The sequence below is a fragment of the Ziziphus jujuba genome, chromosome 2 (genome assembly GCF_031755915.1).
Source record: "Ziziphus jujuba cultivar Dongzao chromosome 2, ASM3175591v1".
NCBI classification, from domain to species: Eukaryota; Viridiplantae; Streptophyta; class Magnoliopsida; order Rosales; family Rhamnaceae; genus Ziziphus; species Ziziphus jujuba.
The window spans coordinates 6,522,338-6,538,623 of record NC_083380.1 but is presented as its reverse complement, the minus strand read 5'-3'; the positions used below and the strand labels follow the sequence as shown (position 1 = coordinate 6,538,623).

Sequence of the window (16,286 nt, the reverse complement as noted above, 5' to 3'; positions counted from 1 at the left end):
CATCAAACATACATTTTTCAGATTACCACATTAAAATAATATTATTTTATCCAAAAATGGCATCTTTCAAAATACTCTATCATAATTCACAAACAAGGTACCTATAGAAAGCTAAAGAGATGAGGAATATGTTACCGACTTCCATTGGGCTCAATTCGACCGGCGGTGACTGGAAAATGGATGGAAAGATTCAGTCAAAGTTCAACTTCTCATATCTCTCAAACAGCAAGGAATTGAGCTGAATGGATCTCAAAATTGAACTCAGAGGGTCCGAAAATAGTAGAAAGAAGTATCAATTTGGCCGGGTGATGGCCGGATTACTGGAAAATCAACTTGCCGTCGCCGAAAATGGAGGCCCGATCCCGGTGCGTCCGGCAACATTGGACCTTGTCTTTATAAATTTACAATATTAATTAAATATATTATTTTTTTATTGTAATTATAAATAGAATTTTAAAATTTTTCACTTTTAAAAAAGTAAAAAATTATAAAATAGTTCAATCCTACATCAAACATGAAACAACTATTCCAATATTCAATCCGGAGCTATACCAAACACAGGAATGTACTATTCTATCCTGTCTAATCTAGTCCGATCCAAACCTATCCTGCGTACCAAACGCACCCTAAGACGCTACTTTTTTTTCTCCTTAAAAAGGGGTTTATATTAACCAAAAAAGGCAACCAAACATATACAAAGATGCCAAGGAAGCAGGAAAATGATATTAAATCATTTAATGGTCCATTATTTCAACAAAAGAAGAAGAGATGGTGAAAGGAGAGACAATGCCTATGCTATCGTTCATAAGGCCCCATCTGGATGCAAGATGAGCCAAGGTGTTGCTCTGTCTTGGAGTCCAGCTAAAACTGATGGATTCAAAATAAGGGTATAAATCCAGGATTTTCTAAAGGAAACTTACTACAGTCCAATGGCTGCAGCATTTGTCCGGGTTCTTTATACTTTGGATAATTAATTTAGCATCACTCTCACAACATAAATTTGAGTAGCCTTCTTCCAAAGCTAACTGAACTGCCCTCAGAATGGATGCTGCTTCAGCAGCCTCAAGAATGTCTATTTGTTCCTAAAGAACTTAAACTTTGAGGACCTTTCCAAAGTGGTCTCTGACAACAAGACCTAAACTCGCACTGCCATGACCCATAGAAGCATCTAAATTAATTTTGATTGTTCCTAAAGGAGGGGGTCTCCACGAAGGATTAGTCAATTGAGCACCGATAGGAGGTCCATTGGGGGAGGATGAAGTGGCCAAGAATTCATCAACCTTGCTGTAAATGATTTTGACTTGTTCCTTAAGATTACAAGTTTTACCCTCAACTGGAAAAGATTTCTCACTTTCCAAATAGTATGAAGGATCACCGCTGAGAGGAAGAATTTGCTTGTATCCTTAGGGTGGACTGGCAGATGTGTATCTGGTTTCGAAAGCCATTCAAGATAAGAGTCCAAGTTAAGAGAGGGATCTTCCAACCATCTGACACTCCAAGGGGAAGCCAACCAGATGGATCAAGCTACATTGCAGTGGAAAAAAAGATGAGTTTCATCTTCAATACTATTACACCCACGGGGACATCTGGGATCATCAATCTGCCAATTGTGACTAGCTAGAGTTGCACATACTGGGAGGTTGCGAGAGGATAGTCTCTACATAAAAACTTCAACCTGTCATGGAGATTACTATTCTAGAGAAAATTCCACCATTTCCGATTGTTGAAAGCTACTGGATTTAAGAATTGGTACATTGATTTAACTAAAAACTTCTCTGAAAAGCTTCCCATCCAGATTAGCTTATCGTCCAAATATAATATCAACCCAGAAAATGTTGGAAATTTTGTTTACAGAGTCCCTATCGAAAATCTGTTCCAGAAGAGGTATATTCCATTCACCACTTGGAAACAAAAGAGAGTCAACCATCCCAACCTGCAAGCTAGTGCTATTCAGAGTAGAAGTCGGACAAAAATTAAGCATATTGGGAATCCAAGGATCCTCTTTGTAGTTGATGCCACTGTCATTACCAATCTTATAATACAGACCTTTAGCTAGGGTGGGTTTCACGCCTAAGATGCCTTTCCAAAACCAAGAGCACGATTTTTTCCAAGTACAATGCATAAAGTCTGAGAATACTTAGCTTTTAAGGCTTACACCCACATCAAGTCAAAGTTGTTTGCCAGCGACCAACCTAATTTACATAGAAAAGCTCTATTAACATCTTCTAGTTGTTTTAGTCCCAACCCTCTTGCTGATTTAGGTTGACAAAGTCTCTTCCAAGAAACAAGACAAGTTGACTTCTCTTGATCACTTTCGCTGTTCCAAAGAAATCGGTTGGCCATGCTATCGAAATGCCTGTACCAGCTCTTTGGAATTTTTGTGGAGGACATGGCATAGGTAGGCATTGAAGAGATCATTGTTTTTACTAGCACAAATTGACCCGACTGCGAGATAAGTCTGTTCTTCCATCCTTGAAGTCTTTGTTCCGCTCTTTTCCGGAGCTCCTCATAGCTTTTAATCTTACTGTGCTCAATCAACAGCGGGTTTCTCGGGTATTTAGCATATTTTGGGAGCTTTTTCATATTGAGGATATGTTTGATGTTAGCTTTGCGACTTCCTGTTACATTCTTAGAGAAGAAACACCTAGATTTCGCAGTGTTCACCATCTGAGCAGTCCAATAGGTGTTTGAAGAAAACTTGGTTGTGAATATGAAAGACCAGTCTCTGATTTTCAGCAAGATCCTCCCCCTTGTAGTCAGCATGGATCTCTCTGGAAATAATTTGAGTGGAGATCTTCCAAAAGAGATAACAAAATTGTCAGGTTTAGTGTTTCTGAACTTGTCAAGAAACCATATGACTGGGCACATTCCGAAGAGCGTTTCAAAGTTGAAGCAATTGTCATCACTTGATCTCTCAAGTAATAAGCTCTCAGGTGCTGTTCCTCGCAGTTTGGCATCACTCTCATTTTTGGGGTTCCTGAATTTGTCAAACAATAACTTCTCTGGTAGGATCCCTTATACAGATCATATGACAACTTTTGATGCACCCTTTTTTGCTGGAAACATTGGTCTTTGTGGTATTCCACTTGATGTGAAATGTTCAGGTGATGATGTTGATCCAGAAAAGGGATTGAGTACTTCGAAGAGTAGTAGAAGTGGTGACACTTCTACTGATAAGTGGTTTTACTTGAGTGTTGGATTGGGATTTGCAGCAGGAATTCTTGTTCCTTATCTGGTAATCGCGATGAAAAGGTCTTGGAGTGTAGCCTACTTCGATGCTGTTGAGAAAGTTGTAGATAGAATACTGTTCCTGTGGTTGAAGTATAGAACCAGACAGCAGAGGAACCAAAGAAGATGAGAGTATGTTTTCTTTCTTCACTTTGTTATCTTGAAATGCAGACCCTGCTTTCTTTGTTACTAGTTCATGTTAGCTCATGTTACTTGTCAAGTTCCCTTTCACCTAATAGCTCTTGTAATTTCATTTATAAATTGTGTTATGTTCATTTGACTGTGTTTCTCATCTATGAACTATCACTTATGTATCTATATTTCAATCTTCAAAGTATTTTTTTCCTTGTTTATAATTATTGTTTATTTATTTATTTTTATGTAGAAGGGAGAGGGAAGCATGCACTGTATTATATTTGAAAATCTCAATTTTTGTCCAAGTAAAAATTGTGAAGGTTCTGTGATATGATAGAGCTCTAAGGAAAAGGTTGCTTCATTACTTCAAGATGGGAAAGTGAGAAGCTTCATCAAGTACCCAGAGGAGAAAGCAATATGAGTTTAGGACACTGTTGACAGCCTGAAGGAAAAGGGGTTTCTCAACATATAAGATAATACATATATATATATATATTTCTCAACATATAAGATAATATTATATATATATATAATATATATTCTTTTGTTTCTCTATCCCAACGTCACTGTAATTTGCTATTTTATATCGTTTGTGTTCAAATCCTTATAGCAGGAAATGATAAGCAATTTTTTAAGCTTATGGAATTTATGTTTACTCGTTTGCCAATGATACTTGGTTGTGGAATGTGCTTTTCTTACCATTTTCATGAAACATTAAGAGAGTCAAGGTGGTGACATTTTAAAACTTAAAAAAGCAGTTCATTAAATTTTCAGAATTAAAAGAAATAAATTATATTTAAATCAAATTTTAAAGGGGTGATACCATATATTCCCTTTTATAAATGCTATATATTCTTGACCAAAACTTTGACAAAATGGTCCCAGGCTGAGCTAGGTAGTGATTAGTACACGTGGTAAAATTTAGGAAAAGACAAATGTAAAACTGTCAGATGGGAACGTTTTTACTAATTTTGTCACATGGACTTTTTCTACTGAACAAAAAAAAAAAAGAAAAAAAAGAAAAAAAAAAGGATAAAAACTCAGTTGATTAATATATATATACATATATATATTTTTTACCAAGTTTTGATTCAATAATTATGATTCCAACGCGGATGGGAATATTTTTCTTAAAAATATATATATATATATATATAGAAAACTCGTACTAAAATTTAAGTAGGTGATCCATTCTGTTCGGACAATAATGACCATTTACATCGTATCTTTTCTTTATTAAGTACAACATCTAGTCAACACATCTTCGACGGACTTTGACAAAAAGGTCCTGACCAGACAGAGCAAAGCAGAGAGAGCAGAGGAATCATGGGTGGAGCAGAGCAAAAGGTGGTGTGTGTAACAGGAGCTTCCGGTTACATAGCTTCGTGGGTGGTGAAGCTCTTACTGGAACGTGGATACACTGTCAAAGCTTCTGTTCGAGACCCAAGTTGGTTTTCTTTACTCTTCCTTTTTAATTGGCTTCTTCAGATCTATATCAATTAGTCTTGTAAATGGTTTTTTATTCCATATTCTGGGTTTTCATTGTTTGTTGTTTATTGTTAGGAAAAATAAATAAATAAATAAAACCCAGAATATAAAATCTGAAGAGCAAGCTTTCGGTATTAATTTGTTCTGGTTGTTGAAGCTCAGGAAATGTTGATCTTGTGGTTTTGTAGTCAAATCCTTGTTTTGGGTGATGAAAAAAATAAATAAAAATAAAACGAAAACAAAAACCTTAAAAATAATATTGCTTCTTTCTTTTTTTCCCAATTTGATGGAATTGAGAGTTGAAATTGAGTGAGGTTTGTAGGTTTTGATAATAGCTTGTCAAAGGGTGTAGTGTTCTGTATGTTGAAACATAAAGAAAGCACATGGAAATCAATGGCTTGTCTGCGAGCAACTTCTAATTATACATGTTAATTGCATATGAAATCTCAGTTTCGAACTCCTGTTTCTGTATATGTATGTCATAGATGATCCAAAGAAGACAGAACACTTGCTTTCACTCAATGGAGCTAAGGAAAGACTACATTTGTTTAAAGCTGATTTATTGGATGAAGGAGCTTTTGATGCTTTAGTTGATGGCTGTGAAGGTGTTTTCCATACAGCGTCCCCTGTAACCTTTTCAGTCAATGATCCACAGGTTAATTCTTTGACTGCAATGCCCTAAACATTTTTTCCTTGGTTTTCGTTAGTCCAGTACTTATAGATTTATGCAAAATTTTGTTAATTTCAGGCAGAGCTAATTGACCCTGCAGTGAAGGGAACATTAAACGTTCTCAGATCATGTGCAAAAGCCCCTTCTGTAAAGCGAGTGGTTGTAACATCTTCCATGGCTTCAGTTGGATTCAATGGAAAACCTCTTGGCCCTGATGTGGTAATTGATGAGACATTGTTTTCAGATCCTGTATATTTTGAGCAGATGAAGGTGTGTACTATATCAATATGGGCTAAGCTTTTATTATCTCTTTCTAAATTTATCAATTTACTTCTATAGAATATCTTATAGAAAGTTCTTTTCAGACACACTTATGCAAAATTTATAGCATTACTATTTATACTACGATGATGAGTTTAGTAAAAACAGCATAGAATATAAAGCCATCATTTGTATTTATATCTATTGTTTAGTTCGTTTTTACTGGTAGCAAGGATATAGTAAGAGAGAAGTAGAGGAAATCATGCATCAATTTTTCTATATGTTTATTGTGCTGTAAATTTTTTCTTTTCCAGCTTTGGTATATGGTTTCGAAAACTCTAGCTGAAGAGGCTGCTTGGAAATTCGCAAAAGAAAATGGGATTGACTTAATCACACTACATCCAGGACTTGTGATTGGTCCTCTCTTACAGCCAACCGTTAACTTCTCTGTGAAGCGTATTCTGAATCTTACAACCGGTACCCTCTTGCAACTAATCCTTTTTCTTGCATGAGTGAGGCAGCATCACTTTTCTTGGTACAGCTGATATATATATGTATATATATATAGATACTCTGACCTTTCTAGAGTGCCTGAAACTTTAGACATTTGGCTGGTGGAACCTTGTTTTCCATTTCTGCTATTTTCTTTTTCTTTTGGGTGCAGGAGCTGAAACCTTTCCCAACGAATTTTATAGATTTGTTGATGTTAGAGATGTTGCATATGCACATATTCAAGCATTTGAAGTTCCTTCTGCCAGTGGAAGATATTGTTTATCTGGACAAGTTGAACACATGAGTGAGGCTTTGAAGATTTTGAAAGAACTCTACCCTTCCTTGAACCTTCCGGAAAAGTAAGTTTCCATTTGCAAGTATTAAGAGTCATGCTTCTATGGTGCATTTTGCAAATGCAATCAAGCTTTACCTATTTTCCTTATTAGTTCTTGTCAGTTCATGGTAATTTTTTGTCGTAAATATAATGTGTTTCTACTTGGTTGTGATTGTGTTTTTCTATGCTAAGTCTCTAAGTATACTAATCTACTGTCATACAGAATTGTCCCTGGTGTGTATTCAGAATTTTGCGTTACTTTCCATGTATTGAATGGATGACTAGCATTAAAATAGAGAGGGATAATGAGACACAAAAACACACTCAGAGAAACACAGTTCCAATACTTTCCATGCTTTATTGGGTTTTGCAATCACGAAGCAGTCTTGGTGGTTGCTCAAACGATTTCATGCTTCATTATAATGTATATTGGATTTCTTTCCTCGCATATTAGGTCAAAATTCTCTATCTGTTATTCTTTTTTACAACGAAATTTGATGATATGCAATAAACTTTGAAGTAGAAAAAAATTCTGTTTTTCATTAATTTCAGGTGTGAAGATGACAAGCCCCTCACGCCAACCTGCAAAGTATCCAAGGAGAAAGCAAAAAGTTTGGGTGTGAATTTCATTCCTTTGGAAGTGAGTCTTAAGGACACTGTTGAAAGTCTAAAGGAGAAGGGTTTTGTTAATGTTTAGATCAATGTCTTTGAACAAGATATGATGGAAAACAATAACAAATAGAACATATCTTGTTTTGTTACCCCAGTCTGCAGTACTTTGTTAGCAGTAAGGTAATTTGAACCTGTTCCCCCTAGCATCCTTATTGCTTTCAAATTATTTAATTTGTGTCCAATATTCTTTATAATGTAGCTTCTGAGAAGCTCAAACATATTAGTCTTTTAAGAAAATCCAAATGCATCAATCTAGGAATCATGGAGAAGTGCTTAAAACGTTTTTTACTTCAAATCTTAGGTATTATTGGAAGCACTTGAGTGGCCCATGAAAGATTCTTCATTTTAATCTTTTTTCTCCATCTCTTAGGAGCTAACAAAACTGAAACTCTGATCTCTAGGAAGGAAACACCATTTCCGTGGGGCTACACACTATCACTACTCTGTTCTTAAATAACTTGTATTTTTGCATTTAGCTAGAGTTGGTGAAATTCTTACCTCAATCATTAGACATATGGTGGGAGTTGAGTTCTTGCATATGTTAGATCTTCATTTTCTTATCACCAAGCTACAGAATTTGCAAACACTGAAACTATCACGCTGCAGTTGCTTACAAGAATTCTCAAGAGGCTTCAAGAAGTTAGTCAATCTCAAACATCTTAAGAATGATCTATGTGACACGTTGATTTATATGCCACATGGACTTGGACGATTCACTAACCTCAAGACTTTTAAGAAATTTCATATTGGATTACTGCAAAAAATAAAAATAAAAATATAAAAATTTCATTTGGGACAACCCCATTGGTTCTACCCTTAGCTGGAAAATAGTGAGGTAGGTGTGCTTAGTGAACTGGCTATTAGAAAAATTAAGACATGGAAAAGATGATAGCATGGTATATAAGAATGCAAAAATAAAGGAAAATCAAGAAATTAGTCATTTGAGTTATTTTGGCCACATAGAAGTGATGATATTGATGCAAATGAGTCTGTTGATTATGAAATTACATTGGAAAGCCTACAGCCACACCCAAATCTGAAAAGCATTGTCTTTGAGTTATTACTCTGGTTTTACACTTCCAAGTCAGTCTCCTTCGCTTACAAGACTTGTCAAATTCCTCTTAGTAGGATGTAAGAAATGCCAAAATTTGTGGCCACTGAATCAAGTTCTTTGTCTGAAGTCCTTGAAGTTGTTTGACGTGCATTCTTAGGAGTATATTTCAAACAACAATTGGCTTCACCAACAGCACTACTGTCAAACTTACAAAACCTTCTGGCTTCGAGACTTGCGTAATAAAGGGTTGGTGGAAGGGTCGTCTAGGTACTGGATGGTGAAGACTGAAGAAGATGATCGCTGTTGTTTACCTTCATTTTCTTGTCTTTCTGATCTAGCTATAAAGGACTTCCCCAGATTGACTTCCATGCCGCTTTACCCATATCAGTAAGATCTTGGGTTGAAAAAACAGTTGGCTGCCTTTCAAACAAACAATGCAAATGAGTATAGTCAGCAAGTGTCTCCTCTCTCAAATTTGAAGCATATTGAGATTTCTAGCATTGAGGATGAACAATCTCTTCCAGACGGGCTAAAGGTGCCTCACTTTTCTCAAAAGCCTGTGGATTCATTATTGTCCAAAATTAAAGTACTTGTCTCCTAATATTCAACATCTATGAATTAAGAATTGCCAAGAGATTGCCAACATAGATAGGAATATGTAGGAAGGTCTTAAAAGCCTTCATGGCCTCTATCTTTGAGAGCTTCCACAATTGGAACTCTACCACATGACCTCAACGCATCATCACTCTACAAGATCTTACTATCCGTGGCTATAAAATTAATTAGTAGCTATTCCAGAGTGCATGGTTCAGCAACCTCCATCATCTCTATCAGCTCCACCACTATTCAATTATCATTTTTCAATTTGACTATCGTTGAACTTCATATATAATTCCGAGTTCAGGAAAATCCAAATAGGTACATCAGTGTTCCTATAGCATGTTTTATTATGTGTTTCTATAGCATATTTTATTATGTGAATGTCCTACAAAGCTGGCAAACTATAAATTGTAAACATCATTTGAAAATGCAAACGCTCGAGCTTACTAAATTCAGGAACTGGATCAGCCGGCGTCTCAATGAGAACCTAATAAATAACCAAATTAAAAAAAAAAAAAAAAAAACACTCACACATAAACCAAAAATTGACATAATCCCAAAAATCAAATAATAATAATAATAAATAAAAATAAAAATAAACAAATAAATAATTGGGTGTAACCTCAGAGCAAATGCACAGATGAAGTCTCTTGATTTGAGGCAGTAGAGTCCGATAACTATCAAATTTGAATTCCTCCCAGAGACGGATCATTAAATAGGAGAGATTCGGAGCAGATATGTTGATTTTTATGTTTGCTGACGGAGGATGACAAGTATCCATTTCCATTTCCATCAAATTAAGGATTGGATGCTGATTCTGATGATGATGATCACTCGAGGAGAAGGAAGAGATTTCGATGTATTTCAGACTACAGTACTCGGGGGACTGCGTTATTTTAAAGAATTTGAGATTGAGAGGGAGAACAATCTTGAGCTTGTGAGTTTCACGTATATCTGCAACAGAAAAACGTTCAAGAAACGGAGAGTTGGAGAGCAAGCGGTGGATAGCAATTTCAGGGAGAACACAACCCTGGATATACAAATCCCTGAGCCAATACATTGGATACCTATCAGCCAGGACATTAGCGTCGCATGGTATTGGTAAGAAGGTGTCGAAGGATTTTAAATGCATTCCATACGGATAAACTTAACATTACTTTTGTTTAATAAATCGTAAAGTGGAATTTTGACATAAATAAATATTTTAATGATTTAACAATTTTAACAATGTATCTGCGTGATTTTTACTTTTTTATTTTAAATACTTATTAATCAGAACTCAAAAAAACAAAAGTTAAATTTCGATTTAATATCTTATAAGAGTTTTAAAAAATGGAATTTTATAAAACTTAAAACTAACGTGAGGGAGATATATTAATATTTTTAGTAAAAAAATAAAAAAATAAAAAAAATAAAGTAGGAATCTTTAAGGACAATTACCTATTTACTTTTTCTAGTTTTCATCGAGGATAAAAGAGGGCTTTCATTTTTATTTTGTGTCCCAATGTCTTGTGTAGCCCTAGAGAAATCTATTTTATTATCCTCCTGAGATAGTGCTTTTCATAGAAGATTCAGCCTAGGTCCTTGGTAATTCTCCTATTTTCTCTATTGCATAATGTTTACGTTTGGTGCTTTTCGAAGATTCTCTTTTAACTCCAGGTTAGTTCTCCTGCCATTACCTTCAATTTAACTTTTCCTTTTCGTCGTTGTTGTGCCTATCCTTTTCTTTGCTGAAATGTCGACTTTCACCGTTATATTTTGCATTCCCGCTGAAACAAGAAATTATTCACCGAGACTTCTTCTGGTGATAAATATTAGAAGAAATATTTCTTTGTTTCAGGCGAGTGGGGTTGTGAGGTCCCAGAATCAAGGCCATTTAGGATGGATTGGAATTTTCATTTTTGTGAGCTTCTCTTTATTTAATATAGATATGCCTTGCTTTCCCTTTCGCAGATCCTGCTTTGAATATTCTTCCAAAATATCTGGAGGAACAGATTGCAGTTTCAATCCAACTAGCAACAGTAGAAAGTTTTTCCTTACCCACAATTCTTACTACCGAGAATTTCAAGAAAGCTTGTAACACCCCGTACCAAAAAAATGCACATAATTAAATAAGTTTGACTAAGTTTGACCAAGTGAACAATATGTGGGTCCGAGTTGACTTTTTCAACAGTTAATATTTTTGGTTTTATTGAGGTACCATTGTATAGATCTCATCGTTACGAGTTCACAGACTGGCGGCACGCCAAATTCCGAGTTACGGATAAAAAGTTATGGTTCTGAGAAGTTTTAAACATAAGTTTTATATCAGTGTCCAAACCAGTCCCCAATTTTTGTCTGTTAGTGATTTAGGCTCTATATATGCCTCTGTAATTGTGCCAAACAGGAAGAAAAATCCAAAAATACTCTTTTCCTCTCCAAAAAACCCGAGAAAAAAAAAAAAAAAACACCCCATACCCACGGGCTCCAACTGACCCTTTTTACCTCCAACCGGATTTACGCCGTTTGACCCATCGGCGGCCACCACTTTGCTACACGCGCCGGCCAGAGAGGAGCGGAGGGAGGAGGCGAGCTCGGCCCTAAAATTTTCCGGCCACCGGACTCCGGACGCGCCCAGATCGAGTCGGCGAAGCTTGACGGCCGGAGTTTTTCTCTCTCCTCGATTTATGTGTTTTTCGGCCAACCTAGCTCATCCCATACCTCTATCCCACCATTTTTGACCTCTCTGAGTCCATTTTCGGGGTTAGATTTCCCAAAATCCCTACCGTTTGAGAGATCCCTCAAGTTTAAACTTGGCCAAGGTAAGGCCACTGGTGAACTCCTTGTCTCTTGGGCTTTCCATAGACATATAATTTGTGAATTTTGGAGATCGTTTGGTAATTTTCCTATTTTCGGGTTATTTTATTAATCTTTCAGATAAAAATTAGACTGTGTTTGGACAACAATTGGTCAAATAAGTTGAAATTGGAGTTGTATTAGTGCAATTAGATATTATTGGAACCTGTTTGGTGGGTCAATTGCGAAAAATTAGGCTTAGGGCAAAAAGCCCCAATTTGGAGTACCGGGTTCGAAAGGGACGCAGTATAATTGGACCGCCCGGTATCCAATTTTGAAAATTTTAGAGTTCGATAAATTATTGTAAGGCATTTGGGTTATAATAATGCCTTTAGTTTAGTTATTGGAGCCTGAGAAATATTTTTATATTATGACAGGCACAGGTACTGAGACCGGAGGTGAGCCTGCAGGAGAGCAGAGTTGAGCAGCATCTATACTGTGAGTGGTTATATTATTTTTAAATGATTTGGGTACATAGTATAGTATATATGTGGTTTAAATATTTTACATTTATATATCATTTGATTGGAATGTTGTTTTATGCGTATATAAATATTTGCTTCACATATATACGTTATCATTTTATATGATTTTTGAAAATATTTTAAGTGATTTTAAATTTTAATAGGTCCATAAATGGACTTGTGATATTTAAATATCTTGGTAATTAAATTGAGAATTTAAATCATTTTGAAAACTATTTGGTTTGAGAAACTAGATTGAAAATCATATAATTTTATGTGCTTAAAATTGGTTTATGGTGAATATAAATCACTGTGGTATTTCTGGTTTTCGTATAAAGTGACGATTTGAAAATTTTGAAATATTTAAACAAGCGGTTGAGCTTGATAGTTAAATTATGATTTATGATACAGTATTGTTTGGAAAAGTATATATACAATCTTACAAGATTGTTTCATGAATACTATATTGGTTATTTTAAATTGATATACCATGTAATGCCAATACCTTGGATTAGAATTATATTATATTATATTACCGCGCGCTGGGTTTACCACGGTGCCGTGAGGTTGGTTTCATCCAACGGTTATCTATTATTACCACGGACTGTGAGGTCGGGTTTACCCGACGGTTTGTTATTATTACCACGGTGCCGTGAGATTGGTATCATCCAACGGTTTATTATTGCCACGGACTGTGAGGTTGGGTACGTCTCGACGGTTATTTATTATTTCCACGACACCGTTCATATATTGAGGGTCGTGAGGTGGGTGTATCCCACAATTTGTATATTGGTATATCATATGATACATTGTATATGTTTATATATATTGTTGATTTACAAATATTGTGGTGATTTCTACTTTTTCATATTTATTTGGTGAAACGGTATTCATTATATTTTATGCCCAAATGTTTATATCATGAATTGAGACATTTCATAATATTACAATGATTGTTCCTTCATACTTTTGAGCACCGGTTTACATAATATTAATTGAGGTACAAGTTTGGGTTTTTGTGAAATGCTTTTTAAACGGGGAACCTTTCAATGAGTGGAATGAGAGGTCTTGAGAGAAAGATTTTTCGGAAATATATCATTATTTTTCTATTATACTATACCACTCACTAAGATTCTTTATCTCACGTTTTATTGTTTTAAATTCATTCCCCTAGGCCCAGGCAGCTAGTAGCAGTCTACCTCGCGCACGGCATACCACTTGTTTCCTTCCACTATAGCAGCCGTATTTATCCTTTCTTTACCTATTGTTATCTTCTGGACTTATTTATTTCTTATTTGTACTCATAGACCCTGTTGACACTCTTAGAATGCTCTGATATTAAATTTAGGACTCTATAAAGACCGCGGTATTTATGTTTTGGTTATGGCCTGTAGTACCTTAGGCCGGTTGTGGACTTTTATGCTGTTGTGGATTTATTTATATTTATATGTTGGGGTATTATTGATATTACTTGTGTGGGTTGTCCACGTGTCAAGTGGAGTTCCATTGGATATTCTTAGGAATTGTCCAGTGGTACTTCACCAGGCGGGACCACCAGGGAGATCCTAGAAGGGTCCCCGGGGCGGGTCCTGTCAAAGCTGGTCTTCACATGGCTTGCAAGAGACTCATGGCTGATATGGATCCATCCAGGCTTCAGATGATTAAAGAAGCTAAAAAGGCCAAGACATGAAAAAGGAAAGAAGCTCCCGAGACATCTCACGTAGAAGAAGTTTTACATGAGAAACGCTGGGCTTTTGAAGAAACCTAAGTTACATAGGCAAATCTTTCTGCTGGCTCGGCGGACTTGGTTAGTTCTTCTGTGGGTAGAGGGGAGATACCTCTTCCTCCGAAAATAATGAGATCCGAGGGTGCTGAAAACCTGTGAAGGATTTTTTTATCCGAGTCTTTTAATGGGAAGGAGGTTGTAATTACTTTTCCCGAGGGTTTTTCAGTGAGCAAGTCGAATCCAGATCTGCTTAACCTCACTAAGGCAATGCTACCTCTTGAGGAACAATACTACAGCGCAACTCATGGAACAAGACGCTGCTCATCTTTATTTGATGGCCCAAAACTGTATTGTAGCTGTCGATAAAGTCAAACCTCTAAAGGATAACGTGAAAAAGTTTCCTTCTTTGAGTTTGTCTTTGACCCAGTATAACCATGAGGCTGAAATTGCTTTGAATGCTGCCAAGGAAAAACTTGCTAAGGTTGAAAAGGAGAGGGATAAACTGCGCTCCGAATCTGAGACCTTGAAAAGGGATGTGAGAGAGAGAACAATAGCAGCTGAGAATGCTAACGATGCACTGGAAGTGAAGACTACTGAATCCTTGAAACTTTCTAAGGAATTGAAGAAGGCCATGGCCTTAGCAAGTCTCATTATCGAGGATGCTATTTTCAATCTCTCGGACATTGAGAGCGAGGAAGAAGTTTGGGTCCGACCCAAGGTGAAGTTCCTGGAAGTTCTGAACTCGCCACAGATCCACAGACAGATGCAGCACATCCAATCTTGGTACCTTCAGGTTCAGTCCCTAGCCGACCTTCGAAAAAAAAGGATAAGTTCGACAGAATTGCCAATCTAAAGATGATGGTCCGTGGTATGTGGGAGGTTGTTAAACAGAAATCCAGTGGAAAGAATCTCAATCAACTAGCATTTGCATGTGGTATTATCCTCGAATCGGAGACTAATACACATGGGGAGCAGTCTTTGCCCATTGAGGAAAGGACACATGACGAGGATGTTGCCAATTGACCGACGCCATCACCTGCTCAGCCTGATGCTTCTCCTGTTCATCCATCATAATCAACATATTCAGAGGTATTTTGACAAATCACAAATAATTCAATTTCAAATTTATCATTAAATATACATATAAGGTCTATGTATATATTGATTGTTTATTAATTATGTTATCTATATGTTATTATCACATGTACAGATAGAGATATACTAATTAGTTTTAACATTATCTCAAAGGGTCTTAAATGCTAGCTTGCCCTAGGCAGTGCCGATAATATTGTAGCACATGGCACTGTGTTCCCTTATCTCCCAATAGATGTGTGCCACAGTGTTAAGCTAGGCTAGCATCATTTAAAAGTCAGTGTCAAGGAGGTGTTAAGGCCAGGTGCCCCTTTGCATGTGCCGACGTCTACCTTTGGGCGTGTAGGAGAAGCTGAAAGTGAGTCATTGTATGGCCAATCGGTCTTGTTATTTTCCCAGATTCAGAGGTACCATTTCATCCGTTTGGTTTGTGCTAATTATATTATTAAGTTTAGCCAGTGTAGTGTTGTTGTACTTAAATAATTTTCTTTTGATATTTATAGGGAATGTCCATCCCATGGCCACCACATGTACCGCATGTAGAGGAAGTTTTAGGTGGTTACAACCCACCACATGAGGAGGCGACACATATGGTGGAGATACCAGATGGTTATAACCCACCACATGTGGAGGATACACATGTGAATGAAGTTCCAGGTGGTTATAACTCACCACATGTGGGGGAGACACATGTACCACATGCGGAGAACACTAATGTGGGACATATAAACCACATGTGGAGGAGCCTAATGTGGTGGATGAGTTATGATCCAGTAATCCATACCCCATTGATTCAGGAATTACTAAGATGAATAGAAGGCTTTCAGTGCAATCATTTATGGATACTCCCAATGGAAAGAGGAACTGAGGGGGATGTACAAGAATTGAGCATATCGAAGGCTGACATAACCGATTTCTGCAACATGCGAGAAATATCTTCAGAGTGCATATTGTTTTACATAAGGTAACAAAACTACAAAATGCGTGTGTAGTTTATATGTTATCCAATGTAAAATTTTATATTTACTTGTACGTTGATTCATGGATATTGGTAGGCACTTATATAATAGAATCAGAACCACATCGGATGTAGGGAAGTATTACTTTGTTCATCCCATACTGATTACACCATTTGGGAATCTCGACTTAGAACAGCGAATGGAACATATTTTGAGTAAATGGAAATATTCAACGCGCGGCCAATTATGGTTATTTCCGTACTGTGCAAGGTCGAT

The 16,286-nt window shown here is 36.6% G+C and overlaps 3 protein-coding genes across 8 annotated transcripts; 2 read left to right on the top strand and 1 right to left on the bottom strand.

Moving 5' to 3' along the window:
• The first annotated feature begins 2,710 nt into the window (after positions 1-2,710).
• On the top strand, positions 2,711-3,358 carry LOC125422381 (putative receptor like protein 25). The gene has a single exon (XM_048473814.2). It carries the CDS (start codon positions 2,711-2,713, stop codon positions 3,356-3,358), a length of 648 nt encoding a protein of 215 aa, XP_048329771.2.
• Positions 3,359-4,549: 1,191 nt separating this feature from the next.
• Positions 4,550-7,451, top strand: LOC107417508 (phenylacetaldehyde reductase). Of its 3 annotated transcripts, none has more exons than XR_007240585.2 (7): positions 4,550-4,810; positions 5,337-5,506; positions 5,600-5,791; positions 6,097-6,259; positions 6,447-6,633; positions 6,832-7,032; positions 7,161-7,369. XR_007240585.2 is itself a non-coding variant. In XM_016026114.4 (6 exons), the coding sequence occupies exons 1-6, from the start codon at positions 4,690-4,692 to the stop codon at positions 7,303-7,305; spliced, it is 978 nt and encodes a 325-aa protein (XP_015881600.2). In that variant the 5' UTR covers positions 4,552-4,689; the 3' UTR covers positions 7,306-7,451. The 3 variants fall into 3 exon arrangements, 1 of the variants encoding a protein (XP_015881600.2); XR_007240586.2 differs by having other exon boundaries at positions 6,832-7,062; XM_016026114.4 differs by lacking the exon at positions 6,832-7,032 and having other exon boundaries at positions 4,552-4,810; positions 7,161-7,451.
• Positions 7,452-8,226: 775 nt separating this feature from the next.
• LOC112491814 (uncharacterized) lies at positions 8,227-10,073 on the bottom strand. Of its 4 annotated transcripts, XM_060814744.1 has the most exons (3): positions 9,557-10,073; positions 9,382-9,421; positions 8,227-8,754 (listed from the first exon to the last, which is right to left on the bottom strand). In XM_060814744.1, the coding sequence occupies exons 1-3, from the start codon at positions 10,064-10,066 to the stop codon at positions 8,669-8,671; spliced, it is 636 nt and encodes a 211-aa protein (XP_060670727.1). In that variant the 5' UTR covers positions 10,067-10,073; the 3' UTR covers positions 8,227-8,668. The 4 variants fall into 4 exon arrangements, with proteins under 4 accessions (XP_060670727.1, XP_048330146.2, XP_048330145.2 ...); XM_048474189.2 differs by lacking the exon at positions 9,382-9,421 and having other exon boundaries at positions 8,227-8,891; XM_048474188.2 differs by lacking the exon at positions 9,382-9,421 and having other exon boundaries at positions 8,227-8,750; positions 9,557-10,072.
• Between the last annotated feature and the right edge of the window lie 6,213 nt (positions 10,074-16,286).

Coding starts and splice junctions, on each gene's coding strand:
- LOC112491814 (XM_060814744.1), bottom strand. CDS start 10,066: ATGCATTTAAAATCCTTCGACACCTTCTTACCAATACCATGCGACGCT. Junction 9,422..9,556: donor ATCTGTGCATTTGCTCTGAG/GTTACACCCAAT, acceptor GTTATTTATTAG/GTTCTCATTGAGACGCCGGC. Junction 8,755..9,381: donor TGATCCAGTTCCTGAATTTA/GTAAGCTCGAGC, acceptor TTTGTTTGAAAG/GCAGCCAACTGTTTTTTCAA.
- LOC125422381 (XM_048473814.2), top strand. CDS start 2,711: ATGAAAGACCAGTCTCTGATTTTCAGCAAGATCCTCCCCCTTGTAGTC.
- LOC107417508 (XM_016026114.4), top strand. CDS start 4,690: ATGGGTGGAGCAGAGCAAAAGGTGGTGTGTGTAACAGGAGCTTCCGGT. Junction 4,811..5,336: donor AGCTTCTGTTCGAGACCCAA/GTTGGTTTTCTT, acceptor TGTATGTCATAG/ATGATCCAAAGAAGACAGAA. Junction 6,260..6,446: donor TATTCTGAATCTTACAACCG/GTACCCTCTTGC, acceptor TTTTGGGTGCAG/GAGCTGAAACCTTTCCCAAC.